The sequence below is a fragment of the Zalophus californianus genome, chromosome 14 (assembly GCF_009762305.2).
Source record: "Zalophus californianus isolate mZalCal1 chromosome 14, mZalCal1.pri.v2, whole genome shotgun sequence".
Taxonomy (NCBI): domain Eukaryota; kingdom Metazoa; phylum Chordata; class Mammalia; order Carnivora; family Otariidae; genus Zalophus; species Zalophus californianus.
The window spans coordinates 48,427,065-48,449,132 of record NC_045608.1 but is presented as its reverse complement, the minus strand read 5'-3'; the positions used below and the strand labels follow the sequence as shown (position 1 = coordinate 48,449,132).

Genomic DNA, 22,068 nt, shown 5'->3' with positions numbered 1-22,068 from the left:
TAGCCAACTGCAAAGTTACAGGGAATGTTCCTAAGATTGGCCTCACTTCTGACACCAATTACAAGTACTAAGGTTCCCCAAAGCACCCTCAGGATCAGTAATTTATTGGAAAGACTCAAAGAGCTCACTGAAAACTGTTACACTCAGAGTTACGATTTATTACAGTGAAAGGATACATCAGCCAAGGGAAAAAGTGCAGAGAAAAGTCCAGAAGAGATACCACAAGTGGAGTTTCTCTCTTCATGGGAGTCAGGATGCTCTCCTGGTCCCAGTGTGTGACAGTTTGCACAGAATGTTGCCAACCAGGGGAGTTCAGCTGAGCCTCAGTAGTCAGAGTTTACATTGGCACTCCATTATGTAGATTTGATTGATTTCCAAGTTATTAATCTTAGTCTATAGTATGTAGTCCTGGGCATGACCTGAAGCCCCCACCCAGGTTCAGGAGCTGTAGGAATCCCCAATTTAATAAATATAGTAAATCTTCAATATGAAAAAATACTACAGTACTATTTTTCTCCTTTCAAGTACAACATAGAAAATTTACAAATGAAGAAATTATTTCAAATATTATATTCCATGGAAATGTCATGCTTGACTAGTGGATTTGAATGTGTGAGAATTGTATGTACACTCATCTGTCTTCACTGTTAAAATTGGTAAATCTATGTAATATGGCTAATATTGCAGGTTTGTGTTAGTTGCAGTTTTAGGTTTATACAGTCATTACATTATAGTTCAGATTAGATATTTTGTTTATAATTTGATCATTGCCATACTGGATAAGTTTTTCAAGGTTGTAATTTCTTCCCCAATGATGACATTTTTCTGGTTATAAAAATAACTAATATTTAATATGAAATATCTGGAAAATACAGAAAGGAATAAAGCATAAAAGTCACTTATAATCTTACTCCGCCAGCTTTAAGTTACTCTGCAGACAAGCAACAGTCCACTTAGGTATAGAAGTAGGCTGTACTTGGGCTCTTTGTAGCAGAAGTTTGAGTACTTGTAATTACATAATTGTTTGTAATATGCCTTTAATTATTTTTCTCTAGACTCTTAAGTTCTATGAAGTCAGGAACTGCGTCTTGTTCACTACTGTATCCTATTTGTTGACTGATAGATGAGCTAGGTTTCCTCATACCATAACAAATTAGAAAACTAAGCATTCTTCTCTGTGCTTTGTCATCCATCAACTGTTATTCCAGTAATGAACCAAAGAAAGAACTGTCAGTTACTGTCAGATAAAACAGATGCTCATCAGTTTTACCAAAACCTTTTGGGTTTAGGGGACAAAATTCAGATGATTTTCTTCAATAGATTATAAACTCAGTTTCATTATGATACTTTTTTTTTAAAGATTTATTAATTTGAGAGAGAGAGAGAGAGCGTGTGCGTATGGGGGGAGGGGCAGAGGGAGAGGGAGAATTCTCAAGCAGACTCCCTGCTGAGCATGGAGCCAGATACAGGGCTTGATCCCACCACCCTGAGATCATGAGCTAAGCCAAAATCAAGAGTCACATGCTTAACCGACTGAGCCACCCAGGTGCCCCATTATACATTTTAAAAAACTTTTAATTTTGAAATAATTACAGGTTCACAGGAAGTTACAAAGGTAATACAGAGAGATGCTATGTGTCTTCCTCCCCAGTCATCTCTAATCCCTTACAACTACTGTTACTCTTTCATTTTTATAATTGTCAATTTCAGAATGTTATATAAATAGAATCGTACAGTATGAGACCTTTTGAGATTGACTTGTTTTACTCCACATAATTAATATTTGTTCCAGGTTGTTGCGTGTATCAGTTGTTCATTTGTTTGTATTGTAGAGTTGTTTAACCATTCACCAATTGGGGGACATTTTAGTTTCCAGTTTTTGGCTTTTCCAAGTAAAGGTGCTATGAACATTGTGTACAATTTTGTGTTTTTATTTGGACAAAAGTGTTCCCTTTTTTGTTTCTGTTTTTTGTTTTAAGTAAACTCTACCCAGTGTGGGGCTTGAAGTCATATAACGCCGAGATCAAGAGTTGCAGTCAGTGGACTGACTGAACCAGCCAGGCACCCTTTTGTTTTTTTTTTTTTAAGATTATTTTTTTGGAAGATTTATTTATTTATTTTAGAGAGAGAGAGAATGCAAGTAGGGGGAGGGGCGGGGGGGGAGGGAGAGAGAAGCAGAGTTTGCACTGAGTGGGGAGCCTGACACAGGGCTCAATGCCATGGTCCTGAGATCATGACCTGAGCTGAAGTCAAGAGTTGGGTGCTTAACCAGATGAACCACCCAGCCATCCCACTTTTTTTTTTTTACTTTTCATTTTTGGGGGGATAAATACCAGGAGTGCAGTTGCTGGGTCATATGGTAAGTGTACATTTAGTTTATTTAGAAACTGCCAGAGAGATTACTCAAGTATCTGTATCATTTTACGTTCTCACCAGCAATGTATGAGAGATCTGCTTTCTCCAAATCCTTGTCAACATTTGGTATTGTCAGTATATTTTGTTTAATCTTAGCTGTTCTGAAAATGTATAGAGATAAATCACTTTGGTCTTATTTTGCATTTCCCTAATGGCTGCTGATGCTGAACATCTTTTCATGTGCTTATTTGCCATCTGTATATCCTCTTGAGTGAAATGTCTCTATTGTGTCTTTTGCCCATTTTCTAGTTGGATTGTTTGGTTTTTTACTGTTGAGTTTTGAGAATTCTTTATATATTCTTCCAGGATTAATTTTTAAATTTTCTCCCAATACCTGATTATATAAAATTCAGACATACAGGAAGCTTGAAGGATGGTAACTGTATAGTTCCCACCTTAATTCTACAGTTAGTATTTTACTAAATTTGTTTATTATCTGTCTGGGGGTGCCTGGGTGGCATCTGCCCTCAGGTCATGATCCTAGGGTCCTGGGATTGAGTATGCCCCCCATCGGGCTCCTTGCTCAGCGGGGAGCCTGCTTCTCCCTCTCCTTCTGCCTGCCACTCTCAACTGCTTGTGCTCTCACTCTCTCTCTCAAATAAGTAAATCTTTAAATAAAAAATCTGTTCATTTACTAATCTATCAATGCATCATATTTTTCAAAATGCATTTCAGAGTAATTTGCAAATATCAGTATACTTTACCCATTAGCATCTCAGTCTGTATATCATTAGGGCTTAACATTTTAAAATTTTATTTTTTTAAATTTTTTTTTCTTTCGGTAACATTTACATACAATGAAATGGGTAGGTCTTAAATGTATCATTTGATGAGTTTTGATATATTTATAACAAACTCCTTTGGATTCATTTTATAGCTAACATCTTAAGTACCCTCTGGGATACAGTTCTATTCCAATTTAAACATTTTATATGAACCATAATCTAGCTTCTTTTAAGATAAAAGTGGATGATTGGTTATTCTTTCTCTTAGAATTCTTTTTCAGCGTGTGGTCCTGAGACTACGGGGATCAGAATCATCTGGGGTAGTTGTTAAAAAAGATTTGTGTTCCCCGTCCTGTACCTGCTAAACCAGAATCTCTAGGGTTAAATTTTAGAAATTAAATTTTAACAAATATTCTAAGTCATTCTTATACACAGTCCATTCCCTCAGAATTATTCTGGAGAGGATAATTTCTTCAGTGCCAGATGGTTTTAAGTTTCCAGCTTTCCTGCTTAGTGACACAAAGCTGTGTGTTCTAATGTAGCCCATCTCCATTGCTTTCTACTTAGGTTTTTGGAGTTCCTTTCAGTTGATTACTATAGATGCTTAGCAGTGACCATTTTCCTGTACAGTATAGTTGAAACTGTGTAAGAGGTCTGACTGTAAGAAATTGCTCAATCTTTTATTTTTTGGGATTTATTAAACAATACATCCCTTTTCTAAAAATTTTCAGTCACCAGAAAGCTAAATACATAATCTAATTCCCAGACTAGTTTGTAGAGATGCTATGATTTAAGATTATGCTCTTGAAAATCCAGGATTTCTTGACGCAACACTGTTGACATTTTGAGCTGCATAATTTGTTGTGGGGGCATGTCCTGTGCCTTGTGAGATATTTAGCAGTATATCTGTCTGGTACCCAGTAGGTGGCAGTAGCACCACCACTCATTATCAGTTGTGACCACCAAAAATGTCTCTAGAATTGGCTAAAATGTCTCCTGGGGACAGAATCACACAAGATCAAAAATCACAGCTTTAAGAAATGGTGAATATGGGGTGCCTGGGTGGCTCAGTCGTTAAGCGTCTGCCTTCGGCTCAGGTCATGATCCCAGGGTCCTGGGATGGAGCCCACATCAGGCTCCCTGCTCAGCGGGAAGTCTGCTTCTCCCTCTCCCACTCCCCCTGCTTGTGTTCCCTCTCTCGCTGTGTCTCTCTCTATCAAATAAATAAATAAAATCTTAAAAAAAAAAAAGAAATGGTTAATATAAGAAACTGTATATAAGGATAGTTTGTGTTACTGAAGAAACAACAACAAAAGTTATTGGTACTAGTATGTTTTAATACTTTTAATACTTAAATGAAAATTTATCTAAAAATTACATGTTATGAAAAATTTGTCTCTCTTAATGAACTGTCCTTTTTACTAGCTGCAATCTATCATGCTTCTGTTTTTTTCATTGGCTGCTAGGAAACTCAGCTAAGTTTGCATTAGTTACAGTGACTACTAAGTTTCTGGGATTTTCTTAGTTGGTTGTTCTTTTATCCTTGATATTGTATCTAAATGCCTTATTATGAACTCTTGATGAGGACAGATGTACACTTTAGGTAAGTAAAAAATCATATTCGTTTTATTTAAAAATTTTTTTAATTTAAAATTATTTTTTATTTATTTTTAAAGATTTTATTTATTTATTTGTCAGAGAGACACAGAGAGAGAGAGAGAGCTCCCTACTGAGCAGGGAGCCTGATGTGGGGCTCGATCCCAGGACCCTGGGATCATGACCTGGGTCGAAGGCAGATGCTTAACTGACTGAACCACTCGGGTGCCCCAATCCTATTCATTTTAAATGGCTATTTAATAGATAGTGGGTTAGCAAATTGCGTTTGCTAGAATAGAGGGATTTTTTTCTTGCAAATAAAATATTGGTAGTACCTTCAAATGAGAGCTAAAAATGGTTTCGTTTGAGATTAAAACGTTAAGGAACAGTAGTAAAATGGGAGTAATAGATGGTGAAATATGAATTGGAAATTAGGCTTGGAGGGTATTAGGCAGTTTCATAGTCTAATTCTTATAACATATAGATATAGGTGGGATGAAGAGATTTGCATTTTAGGATTTTTATTTTATGGTATATTAGTTATATTAGTACATATTATATACTATATTAGTATATTATTCATATAGAAGCATTGTTATCACTATTATAGTGTGTGTATATATATATGTATATATTATTCATAGTATATTATAAGTAATGTTACATAGAACTGTTTTCCTGGAGATATTACATGGGCGAGGTATGATTGACTTTGGAGAGGAGATACACATAGTGGTTATGAGCATGGCTGTACAGTTGTCATCATTTACTAGCTGTGCAACTCTAGGTAAGATTCTTAATGCTTGTAAACCTTAAATTACATTTTCTTACCTGTAAAGTTTATGATAGTATTACCTGTTTCATAGGATTTGGGAGAATAAATAGTAGACAGAAAGCTCTTAACTTAGTACCTGGCCTCTACTAAGTTCTCATTAACTGTTTGCTGTCATTTTAACCTTTATTTAAAATAATTCATAGATTAATGATACGATTTATAAAGCTTTAGTGTATTGGTTTGCATTTGAAGATGTATGAATAAATATGTGTGTATGTATATATACAGAATTTTTAAAAAATTATATAACTAAATTTTTCACAGATTAATTAAAACTTAATGTTATCTTTCTGGTTGAGTCTCAAAATATTCTTTTTTTGACCAATAACTTAAGATACAGCTAAGTATTAACCATCTCACTGGAGCAAAGAATTCCAGTAATATAAAACGTGGTGACTTGGGAATATTTTACATATGTTTAAGGTATAGGACATTGTTTCTAGAGAATATCTGTTTGGTATATAACTCACAATGGAAAGAAATAATGTTGTGATGAACATTTGTTATATGTCCTCTGGAAACACTTGCATGAACTGTATTGTAGACAATTAAGACATTAAGATCTTTGTGTATGTAATATCACACTTTGTAGTGCATCTTAGCATAAAAATGATTTATGTAAAAGATGAAGAATAACTTTTAAGCCATACAGTAATGAGTTATGTCCTTGTTTACAGAAAATGGTTATAATAGACTCATTTTGTAGTCTTTCCTCTGTAGTACAGACTTTTAGAACTTATTCTGGGGTAACCTTTTGAGATTCAGCTCTCATTTCCATTAGTGTCTCAAGGGATAATAGACATTTGCCAGTATAGCATATTTCATTGTCATAAGGAAAATAATATTATTCTTAAACAATCAGAGTTGAAGTTGTAATTTTTTTTTAAGGGGTAAGGCTTCAAGGAAAAAGATGAAAAAACATCATGTGTTAGCAATGCTATCCTTCTCCATTCTCTGTGGTTTTAGGCTTGATCCTGACTGATGTTGTGGATCCTCAGAGGGAGGGAAGTGACAGAGAATAAAAGAAGGGTGGTAATTGAGCTCTTTGGGATTGAAACTGCTGACAGTCCCAAAAGATAAAGCACAAGTGGCATGGTTTTTTCTATCTAGGGCTTAAGCTAGAATTACTTTTCTTCTTTAGTGCAAAGCTTAGAATTTTTTTGTTATTGTATCCTTTTGGATTTCCCCCACTATTATGTTTTTGCTTTCTTCCTCCTTTATTTTAAATTTTGATTCCAATGCATATTATATGCATTAGTTTTATAGTTAAACCTCTGTAAGACAAGACGTCTTTAATCAGTGTTGGAGAAGAGAGTCAAGGCAAAACCTTCATCTACTGAAAATGAATTATAGAAATGTCTAATCGTGGTGCCTATTAAATTATACATGCTAGTGTTCAATACTTTATTATATACAAAATATATTTTAAAAATTATAAGCTCAATTAAACTGGTTTTTAAAATTAGTTTATTTGGAGAGAGTACATGTGTGCATGTGTGTACGAGTTGGGATGGGAGGGCGGGGGAGAGAAAGAATCTTAAGCAGCCTCCACACTCAGTGTGGGCCCAACCAGGGGCTCCATCTCCCAACCCTGAGATCAAGACCTGAGCTAAGATCAAGAGTCTGACGGTTAGGGACGCCTGGGTGGCTCAGTCAGTTAAGTGTCTGCTTTCGGCTCAGGTCATGATCCCAGGGTTCTGGAATCGAGCCCCACATCGGGCTCCTTGCTCAGTGGGGAGCCTGTTTCTCCCTGTGCCTCTCCCCCTGCTTGTGCTCACTCTCTCTGACAAAAAACAAAACAAAACAAAAACAAACTTTAAAAAAAAGAGTCCAATGTTTAACCGTCTGAGCCACTCAGTTTTAAAACTTCAATTAAACTAGTTTCAAACTTGTGTTTTGTCTGGTTCCCAGTTGATTATCTTGATCTTTGCATTCCTTAGCTAAAAACTTGGAAATTAGGATCCTTACCTCTGGTGCTTGAAGTTTATGTGAAATCAGTGTGAAAGTGTGTCTGGCAGTGTTCCATTTTCCACTGAGCCATATTATCCCTACTATTAAGAGTTTTTTTTCCTTGTTGAAAGAAAAGTCCTAGAGTAACCTTTGAAAGGTTTATATTTAGGATAAAATTAGAAGGAAAATGGATTTGAAATGAAGTAGAAAAGCGAAAGAAGGCAAATAGAAAAAGAGCTCTGATAAAATACTTTAGATAATACAGTTCTTCAAATTGGAAGAGAGTTAAATTCTTCCTGCTAATGTTGCTGCTTTTGTAGGCCAGTAATATATTTAAGAAGTGCGCAGAGGGGCACCTGGGTGGCTCAGTCAGTTAGGCGTCTCCCTTTGGCTCAGGTCATGGTCTGGCCCCTTGTCTGACTCCCTGCTCATAGGGGAGTCTGCTTCTCCCTCCCCTTCTCCCTTTGTCCCTCTCCCTCACCCCCGCCACTCCTGCTCGTGCACACATTCTCATCTAAATAAATAAATAAAATCTTTAAAAAAAAAAGACGTCAATAAAAGAGACGTGAGCATGTTTTGTTTTAACTTTTATTTAAATAAACTGAGCTTTTGGCTCATCTGTGTAATTTTGCCTGTAAAAGTTTTCTCAGCCCTCTAATCCTTTCCTTTTGTACTTAAATTGTCCATAAGTCTGTAATGGAGGAGTACGTAGCTGTTTAAGCAGTAAACTAGGGGATGACTCATACATACTTCTGAGACCGTAATGGTTATAATGGTAGAATGATGAGTTCTCCATACCATAACTTGACCCAGTGAACCTCTGAGGAGCTCTTTACATTGTTGGATGGCAACACAGACTTTATGGCCATTGTTGATTGTTTCATGTGATATATTTTACTATTGCCATTGTGAATTCTATAGGTAGTTTGGCAACCTCAGCATTGCTTGCTTTGGAGACTGTAGTTCTGATATCTGAGTCTGTGCCTTATTACAGTTTTCTGCCTGGGTATTTTTGATTGTGTGTGTGTTAGAACTTATTAAGAAGCACTACAGCCCTTTGATTTCAGGAAGCTTTTTTTCATTTATAAATCTTACAGTTGGAAAAGGGAAAGAAGACCCTTTAAAATTTTGTCCTGGGGCATCTGGGTGGCTTAGTCGGTTAAGCGGCTGCCTTTGGCTTAGGTCATGATCTCAGGGTCTTGGGATCAAGTCCCATGTCGGGCTCCTTGCTCAGTGGGGAGCCTGCTTCTCCCTCTCCCTCTGCTGGTCCCTGCTTGTGCTCTCTTTCTCTCTCTCAAATAAATAAAATCTTTAAAAAAAGATAAAATTCTGTCCTAAAATTAAAGTTTATGAAATTCCACTGATATAAGTATATTTATAAGTGTGTAGTTTCCCTATTAACCATTATATAATGAAATGAGTGGGCATTGAAAAAGGGAGAAAAAAATCGGTATCCAGAAATCAGATTTCTTTCCCTTGGTTTGACCACTGATTTGCTGTGTGAATTTGTGAAGTTTACTTTGTTTTGGTGTATTTTCTTGTATAGCTTAAGGATTCTGTTTTTCCCAGAAGAATTGTGTAGATAAATGTTATATAGTATATAATAAAAAAAAATACATTCAGATCGTTCATACATTGTATTCACTTTGCTTTTTAAGAAATTACTAGAATACTCTTCCAGGAGATTTTAAATCAACTACAATGGGTTAGTTGTTTTCCTTTGTTTGCAGATTATTTCTGGCATATGAACTTCAATTGAAAGATTTGTTTTTATTACTTGAAGTCAGTTTTCATTACAATACATTATATATTTTGGGGGTTATATGACAAGGTTTTTGCATTTCTCTTAAGGTGTTAAAATTATATGCATAAAAATTATGTGCATAATTTTTTGTCTGCTTTCAGGTCCAATGATGCATCAGCAGCCTCCTTCTCAGCAATACAATATACCACAGGGAGGTGGGCAGCATTATCAAGGCCAGCAGCCCCCTATGGGAATGATGGGTCAAGTTAACCAAGGCAATCATATGATGGGTCAGAGGCAGATTCCTCCTTATAGACCACCTCAACAGGGTAAGATTACATTTGGGAAATTTCCTGCTTAATATAAATAACAGTAGTTGAAAGACTTTATTTTAATAAACTTTTCATGTAGGCAAAGTCAGGGCTTTTTGTTTCTTGATTTTTATGATTATCATATTTTTTTTCTAAAAGGTGGTGGATATAGTAGGGGTCATGAAGTGGATAGGAACTTCCTGTTACACAGCTTTCTTTTATCCTTTCCTGGGAAAAGGTTATATAATTAAATTTTATATCAAAAGCTCACTAATATAAACAGAAGATACTGTTTTAATTTTGAAAAGTTACTTGATATATGGTCAGAAACAAACCCTAGTTTATTCCAAACTGCTCTAATATCAAAAAGAAGATAATTTTCCACTAGTTTGAACCTCTTTTTAAGAAGTCATATTTGTTTTTTTAACTTGATATTGTTAGATACTCCTGCATGTATGGTCGTAACAATTTTTGTGAAATGTAATGTGGTATTGCTGTGTGTTTGTGTATCTGTGTGTTTGTATAAGAATAGTTAAAAGTATCTCAAATGCCAGAGCATGGGAGGGGAATCTACAGGTGAGAAATAATCTCTTATGATATCAGATTAGAAAGAAAGCCTTTGATGACCTAGAGAACAAATTATTTACCTCTTGACTGGTTGTGGTTTTTCAGGCCCACCACAGCAGTACTCAGGCCAGGAAGACTATTATGGGGACCAATACAGTCATGGTGGACAAGGTCCTCCAGAAGGCATGAACCAGCAATATTACCCTGATGGTAATCTCTCCTAATGTTAATTTTCCCATTTTCTATCCCTGCCCAAGATTAATGTAGATAGCTGTTCAAAACATTTTAATGAGGATGAAGAAACTAACAATAGGTTTCTTCTAAATTTAGAAACACTTTAAGAAAAGCACCAGTGATCGCATTAGTTTATAATCCATTTCAAAGTATATTTTGTTTATATATTCCATATTAGTACCATCAGGAATCACATTTTGTCATTGGAATCCCTTCTTCTATAAAAGAGGATCCTTTTATGTTTTGAATTGTTCATTTGAACCAAAGCAAATGTTACTTAACTTTTTTAATAACTGCTTTATTGAGATAATTCACATACTATAAAATTCACCCATTGGTTTACTTTTATTCATGGTATAAATACATGGAAGATCTAGTTTTCGAGTATTTTTCCAGGTTTTATCACTTCAGTTAACAATGTTAAGTACTTCTCAAAGAACTGTGGTTTATATACATTAGCATTTGCATCTGAAAAAATTTGGAAGGTGTATTATATCCATGATACAGCTGTGTATAGAGTTGATAGGATAGGAAAAGCATTTGGAAACAAGATTTTAATTTTAATTATTTAGTTTAATGGTATTTTTTTTAGTGGGAAGGTAGCTTGTGAAAAAGTGGTCACTAAAGATGTACTGCACTTGGTAATGACCCAAGCATAAGTAGGCTTTCACTGTAGAGTTCTTTCAGTTTTTCTGTATGTTTGAAAATTTTATGATACATTGTGGAGGAAAAAATAATCCAAACATATAAAACTGTGATAAATTAGAGGTAGCTATTCACATAACAGTATGATTTGTATTATTATGAAAGGCTTTGTCAAAATCTTCATTTATCCAGTAAGCTCCCTTCGTATATTTAAGGTGAACTACTTAACAGAGGAACTTGGAGAAACTATTAAAAGCTAAAGTGTTGGGACTGTCGACTGAAAGCTAATGTAGACTAGTTAAGAAGATATAACCTGGTGTATTTAAAAAAATCATTTAGCTTGCCTTTTTTTGTTAATGTATAAAGCATAAAGGTATATCGGTTTAAGGACTTTGGTTTTTACTGAAGAGGCTCTGCCTATATAGGCAGAGAATTCACTCATCTGCAGAATTTTGCATATGATAATTGTTCGTTAGTGATGATATATATGAATATTTCTTGTTAGAAAATGACATCTTTTTTAAATCTCAGGTTTTCTTGCCCTGAATTAGTCAGCATGTTGGAGTTTTTTTTTTTTCGTTTTTCTTTCATATGTAGATATTAAGATTTTTTTAAATGAAAAACTTCAGTATGTTTATAGACTGTGGGTATTTTAAAGAAGTGAAATCTAGTTTGTCAGATTTTATGTATTAGGAAGTCTAAAAGTAAATGTTGAAAGTAAACAGTAGTTTTAATTTTTAAAATGGATTTTACATAATTGAGATGAATTTGACATTGTTATTTTGGTCCTGAGTATTTCCTGAAATGTGAAATGTGTATTGTTGCAAATATGACCTTTCTACCCAAGATAGATAGATATGTTATTTTTATGTATATCAGATCTTTAAGGTTGTGTAAATTATTTATCACATCAGGAGATTTAAAAATCTAAATGGTATCAATTTTTGCATAGGTGTATATTAATAATTTTTCTGATATTTACGTAGAGTATTCCATTTATAACAACAATTTTCCTTTTTTTTTAAGATTTTATTTATTTATTTGAGAGAGAATGAGAGATAGAGAGCACGAGAGGGAAGAGGGTCAGAGGGAGAAGCAGACTCCCCGCTGAGCAGGGAGCCTGATGCGGGACTGGATCCCGGGACTCCAGGATCATGACCTGAGCCGAAGGCAGTCGCTTAACCAACTGAGCCACCCAGGCGCCCTATAACAACAATTTTCTTAAACAGCATTGGATATTTTCTTATTATCATTCAGATATTTATGCCAGTAAATATGTAGATAGGAGTTGGCAAACTTTTCTCGGTAAAGAGCCAGAGAGTAAATATTTTAGTCTTTGCAGGCCATAGGTCTTGGTCTCAACTACTGAACCCTTGTCATAGCATGAAAACCGGTATAGAAAATGTGAATAGGCATGCCTGTGTTCCAGTAAAACTTTATATACAAAAACAGGCCACTGGCCATATTTATACTGCAGGCCATAGTTTGCCAACCCTTAATGTGGATATTTATGAGGTGGTTTGGGAACCTTGGAATCCTAGAACACTGAATATAACATTTATTCATAAGTGTATTCCTCTTCTTAATTAGGTATTCTTTTAAAATTTAGTTTAGATTTTAGCTAACTGAAACGTTATTTCCTGCATTCTCTTAGTGCAACTTAGTTGAAAGAACTAGACTATTGATTTTCATTAAAGTCCAGTCATAAAATTTATTGAGCCTTAAAACTAAAGGTGTGCCCTAGTACTTGACACAGTATTAATTTTTTGAAGGTGTATGTTCATGATACTCTAGAAATATTTTCTAAAGGCTTCTAGAATGGCAGCATTGAGCAATAATATTGTATCTGAAAATACCTTTATAAGATACATATACTTTATGCAAGTAAATAGAATGTGAAAAATTTGTTTCAGTTTCTTTCAGGGGAAAAAACTTATGGAGCTTTATTATATTTTGCATTGTTTTAGCATATGCTGTGGAATTGGCGACCAGCAGAACAGGTGTTTGACAAAATGTGATAATTGCTTTCTTTGTTCATTCTAATTCAAGTTATTTACATGTGAAAGGCCTAATGCTTTCATTCTCTTTTTAAAAAAAAAAAAAATTGAAGATAAAGTTTTTTTCCCCCCTTGATGAGGATTATCAGTTAAGACTAAGTGTAATGTTTCTAAAACTACTGTTTTTTGCTTTTAAGAAATTTGCACGTTATCTCAATATGAAAACAATCACATTGGTAAATATTTGGCTAATGCAAATGAAATTATTTTTTATGTATTTCCATTTCTTTTTCTTTTTTTCAATTTTATCTGAAAGTTTAAATATATTTAGGGTTTTCACTCAGTGGCCATTAACGTTTCTTCCTGTCTCTTGTCGAATTGATGTAGGTCATAATGATTACGGTTATCAGCAACCGTCGTATCCTGAACAAGGCTACGATAGGCCTTATGAGGATTCCTCACAACATTACTACGAAGGAGGTATCTATATACCTTCACACACATACACATATATATCCCCTTCTACAGGAATGCAAATTCTTGCATAAGACAACTTCTACCCATGCAAAGCTCTTGTAGAATACTAGTTGCTGGCTGTCTTGAAAGTTACAGGGAGCCCAGAACATTCAAAATAATTTCCTTACAAATATTTAAAATGTATAACCATGACTTGCCATTTCTAACAACAATAAAAAGACTAAAACATTTACAAATAATTTTTCCTCAGTGGAAATTTTCTATTTGAACACAAATCCATCGATCCAATTTTTTTTTCTTGTGTGTGTTTACATATGTATAATTTTACATATAAGTATAGTGCCTTTAGGAAACAGCTTGCTGATCTTGTGTAGCTAGTGTGTGCTCTTGTAGCTGTCTTTAATTTTGTCTTTTTTATTTTATTTAGCATAGTCATGATCTTATGACTGTGATGTTCCAGTAAATGTAATGCTCGTATGGCAGAGACGCTGAAAATGCTGCAGTTCAACCTTGCAAAATTGGCTTTAACTGCAGTTTGTTTGGCCGAAATCCTTCTGTTTGGTTTGAGTTTTTTCTTTGTTTTGTTAACTTTCAAAAATCAATATGGCATTTCATTTTGTTCTTGTGTTGTTGGCTATGCATCTTAGAGTAAAAAAGTTAATTAAGCGAACTTCTCAGTTTCTTTTTTCTCTTCTCCAATTATCCTGTAGGAAATTCACAATATGGCCAACAGCAAGATGCCTACCAAGGACCACCTCCCCAACAGGGATATCCGCCCCAGCAACAGCAGTATCCGGGGCAGCAGGGCTATCCAGGACAGCAGCAGGGCTATGGTAATAGCTTTTTGCAGTTTATTTTTGTCACAAAAAATGTGATGATTGCTCTTTGAAATATTGAAGTGAATATTTAATGTTTATTTTTCTAACAGTTCTTTAGCTCAGTCTATTACTGGAGTGTTTCTTTAAAATGTTTTCCTCAGGTAAACTAGTAATTCATTTAAAAAGAAACATAAACTAGAGATGGTTCATTGACCAAAGGTAAGGTATGTAATCAATTTAAAATGAGTTCTTAAATGAATTCTTAAACTTCTTTGGCATTCATGACCACCCGGTAGCTTTGTATGTGCTTGGAAAACTGATGAATTGGGTGATTATTAGCCTTATCTACATAATCCGCTTAGCAAATTTATTTCTAAAACTAATGACTGTTACTATGAAAAATAACATTGATTTTTAGAGTACAAATGAGATTTATTTGGAATGCATAAAGAAAATGTTTTTGTCATTCTTTGATTAAATAGCAATATACACATCCATAGAGGTGTATTTATTGCTGTTATGTATCTTACAGCGTTTGGGGAAGTGTAGCCATATTTTCTTATTATATACTCACTATAAGATCTAGTAGCTGGATATCTCGCTTTCAATAACTTCATTAGATAGGGAGTGGGGGATGATAAGGACCTGATATCTCATTCTTAAATTTTAAGCTACTGTCACTACTTTATATATAGGAAAGTGTGGGTCTAATGTTAGAGAAGTAACGGCTTATTAATCTGACATCTTCTCTTGCTAACATGGTCTCTTTTTTACGTCAGTAATGTCACTGTTTTTATCCATTAGTTTTAAACTCTGTGATTACTATGGGCACCTCTCTCTACCCGTCATTGCAAATCTAAGAACCAGGATCAGGCTGAAATTCTCTTGTGCCTTCAAAGTATGCATTAAAATTTAGTCAGGTGGGTGCCTGGGTGGCTCAGTTGTTAGGCGTCTGCCTTTGGCTCGGGTCATGATCCCAGGGTCCTGGGATCGAGTCCCACATCCGGCTCCCTCCTCGGCGGGAAGCCTGCTTCTCCCTCTCCCACTCCTGCTGCTTGTGTTCCTGCTCTCGCTATCTCTGTCTCTGTCAAATAAATAAATAAAATCTTTAAAAAAAAAAAAAAAGAAAGATTAATCCAGTTTTTAAAAAAAAAAAAAAAAAAAAAAAAAAATTTAGTCAGGTATTGGGAGCCAGGTATTTCCCCCCAAACTGATAAGTTCTGGTTCCCTAACTTGAGATATGACTTTAGAAATATTCCATGGATTTCTTGTTTTTACAAGGGCACTTTCTTGCTCTTCTCAAGTGGCAATTTTCGTTTCATGACCATCGAAAATCTGTATTTTAAATAAGTATTCTGGTTTTACTGTGTTTACATGAAAACAAATATGGTGTGGTTAAATCAAGTAAATTCATTGAGACAAATATTGTCAATGGGAAGAAAGAGTAAATGAAACAATATTTTCAGTTTAAGTAGTTAAATGCTGTTTGGTTAGACATTGGAAATCCCAAAGAAGTTCCCATTTTGCTTATTCATAGGCTTCTGTTGTCGTACTTTCTTCTAATAGAAAATTTAGAGTTTTAAAAATTGAATGTATAATAATTAAATAAATAATAGACTGATGGAATTTATTTACGCTTGGAAATTTATTCTCTTTTGACATTTTCCTCTGCCATCAGTTTTTTTTTTTAGTGGCAGATTTTGAATGGCTATGATAGAAAACATTTAAGTGTCAAAGCTTTTCAGCTTATGCTTTATAAAGCATTCTTTACAATAGGCAGTAGTGGGATTTATGAAACAGACATATTTGTTGGGCAAGCCAAATTAGTCCCTTGCCATCTCTGGAATTGGAAATCACTCATTTTTATGGGTTAAGTATTAAAGGTGATTGGTACACAGAATATAACTTTTGAATCAAGTTTTTTCACATGCAACCTGTGGCTTTTCAAGTCTTCTTTAGTTTTGGTTTGAAAATATTGTGATAGTAAGTTTACCAATGCAGAACATAAAGCATTCTTTTGGTGATTGCAAATATAAATCTAGAATTTACATGGAAAATTTTTCTTTGTGATTTTTTTGGGGATTGCAAGTATAAATCTAGAGACATACAGCTATAAATATCATTCATTCCCAAACTTTATTTAGAAATTATTTCTATATTTTAATTTGAATCTGCTTCTTGCTTCTTCTTTTATCTGTTGCTTATACTGGTTACTTTCTAGTAGAGGTGTAGATGAATTTCCTAAATACCATAGAATTAACCTGCTTCACAACTCCTGAGTCTCTTTTACTCATTAAAAAAAAAATTTTTTTTTTATGGCTAACACATAGCTTACTAGTTAGTTACACCGAATCAAAACATCTTATACATGGTGGCATCCTTACAATATTTCCACTCTTACAACCTGTGGAATTTATTTCAAAAAGTATTTGAGAAGATCAGGCTGCCAAACTATCCTTTTTTGTTTAGATATAAAAACATAATAGCATCTAGTTCTAAACCGTTCGGGGAGTTATGCTTATATCTGGGTTTTTGTTTGTGTTAATTATTTGGCAGGTCCTTCGCAGGGTGGTCCAGGTCCTCAGTACCCTAACTATCCACAAGGACAAGGTCAGCAGTATGGGGGTTATAGACCAACACAGCCTGGACCACCACAGCCGCCACAGCAGAGGCCTTATGGATATGACCAGGTAAGTTATTTGGCCAACTGTTTGACTGCCCCATTGTTTGTTCAGTCTTCAATAGGGTGTTTTTCACTTGAAGGCTCATTTTTCCCTCCTCCTGTTCATAGCATATGAGGTAACAAAAAAAAATTTACTTTTAAGTCTTTTTCATAGAATGCTAGCAGAGTTGATCATAGTTACAGTAACATATAAAACTTGTCTTATCTCTGGGCACCAGCATTCATTCATATTCATTCATATTCTCTTTCTCTCCCTCTGGTCTTTCCCCAGGCAGACTTCCTGTAGGTATTACAAACATCATTCTCTATTCTAAGGCTCCTAATTTCTCTGATCTCCCTCCTGTTTACTAACCTGTAGTCCATCTGTGTCAGTGCTCTTCATAGTTCTCATCTTAACTGCGGCATATCCACTGCACTTCCTCCACATCCTTGATGTCCGTCCTCTTTCAGTTCATATTCATCTCCTGTCTCTGATGCCTCCTTTCATGCACATATTCATTATCTCAAGTATTAATAATCTTTATCTCCTGTTCTCTTTCTTTCTATTTTCATATATGTAGAGACATATCTCATTCTAAGATGACTGTATTCTCTTGAACCTAGGATTTACTTAAGTTCCTTCTTTTTATCAGTAAACTTTCAGACTTAATAATCTGTGCCACATCATTGTTTTGTGAATCTTGTTACTATATGCAGTCTAAATTATAATGAAAATGATTTGTTAAGTTGGCAGTTTGTTTAGATTGATTTCAGTATTGTCTCATGACTTTCTAGTGAGGATAATCTGGTCTGCTCACTACTTAAGCTACCCAAAATAGGTTATTTTTTTTTTTGTACGTGATGATCTGGTTGAGGAACAACTCAGTGCAGTACTAATTAGAACTTGGGGCGTGAGCAGTTCTTTTATCAGTGCTCTCTTAAGCCCACTGCCCCTTGTACTGACACTTCCTATGTCAGTGATAAAGATAAAAGAGTTAGAAGAGACTTAAACTGAAAGAGTAAGGACAAATGAGTAATATTTTTTCAAAAAAATCCACTAATACTAAATCAAAGGATGAGGTAGGCATTTTATTTAAGTTTTAAAAGTGAAAAAGTCTTGGCTAATGACTCAGGGCAAGATTCCTGACAGCAAGATTTAGGCTCATTCTAATTTACAAGTTAACTTTTTAAAAAGTGAGCTTCTGATCATTTATCCCCTCAGTCAGCAAATATTTATTAATTTTCTATATGTGCTGGACACTATATTAGGTCCTAAAGGAGTAAAACAGAATGGTCCCTATGGCTGGTGGAGCAATCTTTTTTTTAAAAGACTTTATTTATTTATTTATTCATTTATTCATTTATTTATTATGTATGTATGTATGTATGTATTTATGTATTTATTTAGAGTGAGGGGAGGGGCAGAGAGAGAGAGAGAGATAATCTCCAGCAGACTCTGCTGAGCATGGAGCCTGACCCGGGGCTCCATCCCACGACTCTGACGTCATGACCTGAGCTGAAGTCAAGTATCAGATGCTTAACCGACTAAGCCACCCAGGCGCCCTGGTGGAGCAGTTAAATATCTTGGTCTTTCTTGTAAAGTCAATTTGACACATGTTCCTATTTTCATTCTTGAATGGTTTTGTTTAGCTTCTGATTACTGTGCTTTTTTTGTTTCTCTTATATTTCCAGTAATTCCTTCTTTATTTTTTCACTTGTTTCTCATCTTTCTTTTATCCAGATATCAATCCTTGGGTCGTTGTTTTTCTTGGTCTCTCTATTCACCCAGTCTTTTATTTTCAGTACCCTCAGCCCACCCTTTGCAACCCAACTTCAGCTCCATTTTTTTCAGCTGTGTATGGAACATCTCTCTTTGGGTGTCTTGCTATTTCTGTCAACTTTAGCATGTCATGGACTGAATTAACCATATTCTCCCTAAATGACATATTTCTAAATCCCCTAAGCTTAACGTCAGTCATTAAGTAAATGTTTCTTGAGCAATATTTATATGCTAGATACCTAAAATCGGGGTACATTGGGAAATAAGATAAACATAAATTCTGCCTTTGTGAACTTAAGTCTAGACGGGATCCAGACAAATAAGCAGATGATATAATATAGTGTGAGAAATACCTGGGTGAAGAAAGGCAAGATTTTTGTGGAAGTGGGCTCCTAATGTAGACAGTAGAAAAAATGTTCTTTGGGAAGTATTGTATTAGTGTGAGGGCCCAAGGATGAGTAGGTATTAGACAAGTAGACATAGAGGAGGGAGGGGTATTCTAGTCAGAAAGAAGTGTATTCACAAAGGACTAACATTAAGGTAGTGTGGTTGAGTAAAGCAGAAGCATGGGGAGGGAGAGGCAAGATTGGAGAGAGAAGTTAAAGTTTAGATTAGAATGACTCTTATAAGCCATGTTAGGGGACTTGGACTTTATCCTGACATCATTTGGAGCCTATAAAGGGTTTTAAATGATACATATAAAATATTAGCTATGCCTGGCACTTGGTAAACATATGTGATATTATGTGTGGTATTGTATATATGATAGACATATGATATACTTACCTCTTTTATTGTAATTATTCCACCCCCTGAACTACTTAGGAATTTGGGATGGTACTATAGATAAAAACATTTGGATAGATGCCAGCCATATCTTCTTCCCCACTAGAAAAGGCTATGAGGAGGGGACCATCTTAGCTACTCTAGTGTTAATAGTCTTCCACAGTCATCATGGGTTTCACCTTATCTGTATCCCCCAACCCAAATGCTTGTTGGTCTTTTCATTTTAGGGAAAGTAGTTCACCTCTTCAAGATAGTGAAGGGAATAGAAAACTAATATAGATTCTTAATCCAACAGTAATATAATTATAGTGGTTTAGGCAGATGACTCTTGTAGCAATGTGCAGGATGATCTAAAAGAGGGGGAGAATTGAGAGAGAAATCATTGCTAGAGGCTGTTGCTTCTCCATCATTTTTTTCTATCTCAGTAACAGCAGCTTGATTCTTTCAGTTCCTCAGTTCTGGAGTCATCTTGGCTCCCCTCATTTTTGCAGATCTACGTCTTGTCAACCAGCAAATCTCATCACCTCTTCCTTCAAAATCTGTCCAGTATGTAGCTGTTTTTTACAATCTCCTGCTCTTACCCAAGTCAAAGTTCCAATTGTCAGTCACTTGGACTATTGCAATATCTTCCTTCCTGGTCTTCCTGCTGTCATCCTAGCTCCGCTATAGGATATGCTCCACATAGGACCCAGAGTGATCTTTTAAAAACATTAGATGCTTTTAAAGCCACTGCTCAAAGCCCTGTGGTGACTTCAGTCAGTGAAGGCCAGATCTTATTATGACCTACAAAGCCTTGTATGACTTGTGCCCCCCCACCTGTTCCACGACCTCATCTCTATATTTATAGCTGCCCTCATTCAGTTGCTTCAGTCACCTTGGCTTGCTTGCTGTTCTCATACACATCAGGTATATTTCTCCCTCAGAACCAGTGTGTGGCTTCCTTCCTCACTTTCTTCCAATCTCTGCTCTGATCTGTCACCATGTCATATCAGGGAGTCCTTCATGGTCTACCTATCTAAAATAGTAACATCCTTGGGGCGCCTGGGTGTCTCAGTCAGTTGAGCATCTGATTCTTGATTTCAGCTCAGGTCATGATCTCAGGGTTGTGAGTTCAAGCCCCGTGTTGGGCTCAGCAGGGAGTCTTCTTCCCCTCTCTCTCTCTCCCTGCCTCGCTCTCTGCCCCTCCCCCGGCTTGTGCCCTCTCTCTAAAATAAATAAATAAATCTTTCAAAATAGTAACATCCTCCATTGCCTTGCTTTATCGTAGCTCCACCCCTTACCCACAAAGGATATGTTCCAATACCCTCAGCAGATGCCTAAAACCACAGATAGTACTGAACCCTGTATATACAGTGTTTTCCCTATGCATATATACTTAAGATAATGTTTAATTTATAAATTAGGCACAGTAAGAGATGAACAACAATAAAGAATAATAAAAGAATTAATATAATAAAAGTTATACAAATGTGGTCTTTCTCAAAATATCTTATTGTACTGTATTCACCTTTCTTATGATGATGTGAGCTGATAAAATGCCTACGTGATGAGGTGAGGTGAGGGGAATGACGTAGGCGCGGTGATGTAGTGTTAGGCTCCTGTTGACCTTCTGATATGTCAGGAGGATCTTCTGATACTGGACCACAGTTGACCACAGGTAACTGAAACTACAGAAAGCAAAACCATGGATAAGAGGGGACTATTGTATTTCTCCACCCTTCTGTATTTAAACAACTTCACTGAAGTATTATTGACATGCCATAAAATGCACATATTAAAAGTGTACTGTTTGATACTTTTTGATGGGTCAACTTTACTGAAGTATTATTGACATGCCATAAAATGCACATATTAAAAATGTACTATTTGATACTTTTTGATGGTTCAGTCTTTTCAGTTTTACCTATTCTGACAAGCATGTATAGTGATAGCTCATTGTGCTTTTCATTTTCATGTCCCAAAGGACCAGTGATAATGACTTATCATGTGCTTATTTTCCATCTATGTATCTTTTCTGAAATGTCTGCTCAAATCTTTTGCTTATTTTAAAATTCTGTTCTTTATTTTCTTACTGTTGAGTATTGAGAGGTCTTTCTATATTGTACATTCAAGTCCTTTATCAGGTATATGATGTGCAAATATTTTTCTCCAGTCTGTGACTTCTCCCTTCATTCTTTCAGCATTGTCTTTTGAAGAGAGGAACTTTAAAATTTTTATGAAGTCCAATTTATCAACTTTTTCTTTTATAGATCATGCTTTTGATATTATATGTAGGAAATCTTTACCTAATCCAGAGTCACAAAGATTTTCTCTTAATTCTTTCTTCTAGAAGCCTTATATTTTTAGACTTTACATTTAAGTCTATAATCCATTTTGAGTTAATTTTTGTAGGAAGCACAAATTGAAATTTGTATTTTTGTTTTCAAATGGATAGCTAATTTTCTGAGCACCATTTGTTGCATAGGCTATCCTTTCTCTACTGAATTATCTTTGAACCTTTGCTGAAAATCCTAACTATGCCTATTT

The 22,068-nt window shown here is 35.3% G+C and overlaps 1 protein-coding gene across 6 annotated transcripts in view; it reads left to right on the top strand.

Annotated features, from left to right (window-relative positions):
* SS18 (SS18 subunit of BAF chromatin remodeling complex) overlaps positions 1-22,068 on the top strand; it is an 85,449-nt gene that overhangs the window by 49,527 nt on the left and 13,854 nt on the right. For 4 of the 6 annotated variants that reach the window (XM_027576149.2, XM_027576147.2, XM_027576150.2 and 1 more), the window contains exons 6-10: positions 9,427-9,594; positions 10,249-10,353; positions 13,407-13,499; positions 14,207-14,329; positions 16,871-17,004. In XM_027576149.2, the coding sequence (XP_027431950.1) occupies positions 9,427-9,594; positions 10,249-10,353; positions 13,407-13,499; positions 14,207-14,329; positions 16,871-17,004 (623 nt within the window). The remainder of the gene's footprint in view (positions 1-9,426; positions 9,595-10,248; positions 10,354-13,406; positions 13,500-14,206; positions 14,330-16,870; positions 17,005-22,068) is intronic. The other 2 variants (XM_027576151.2, XM_027576152.2) reach the window with 2 other exon arrangements.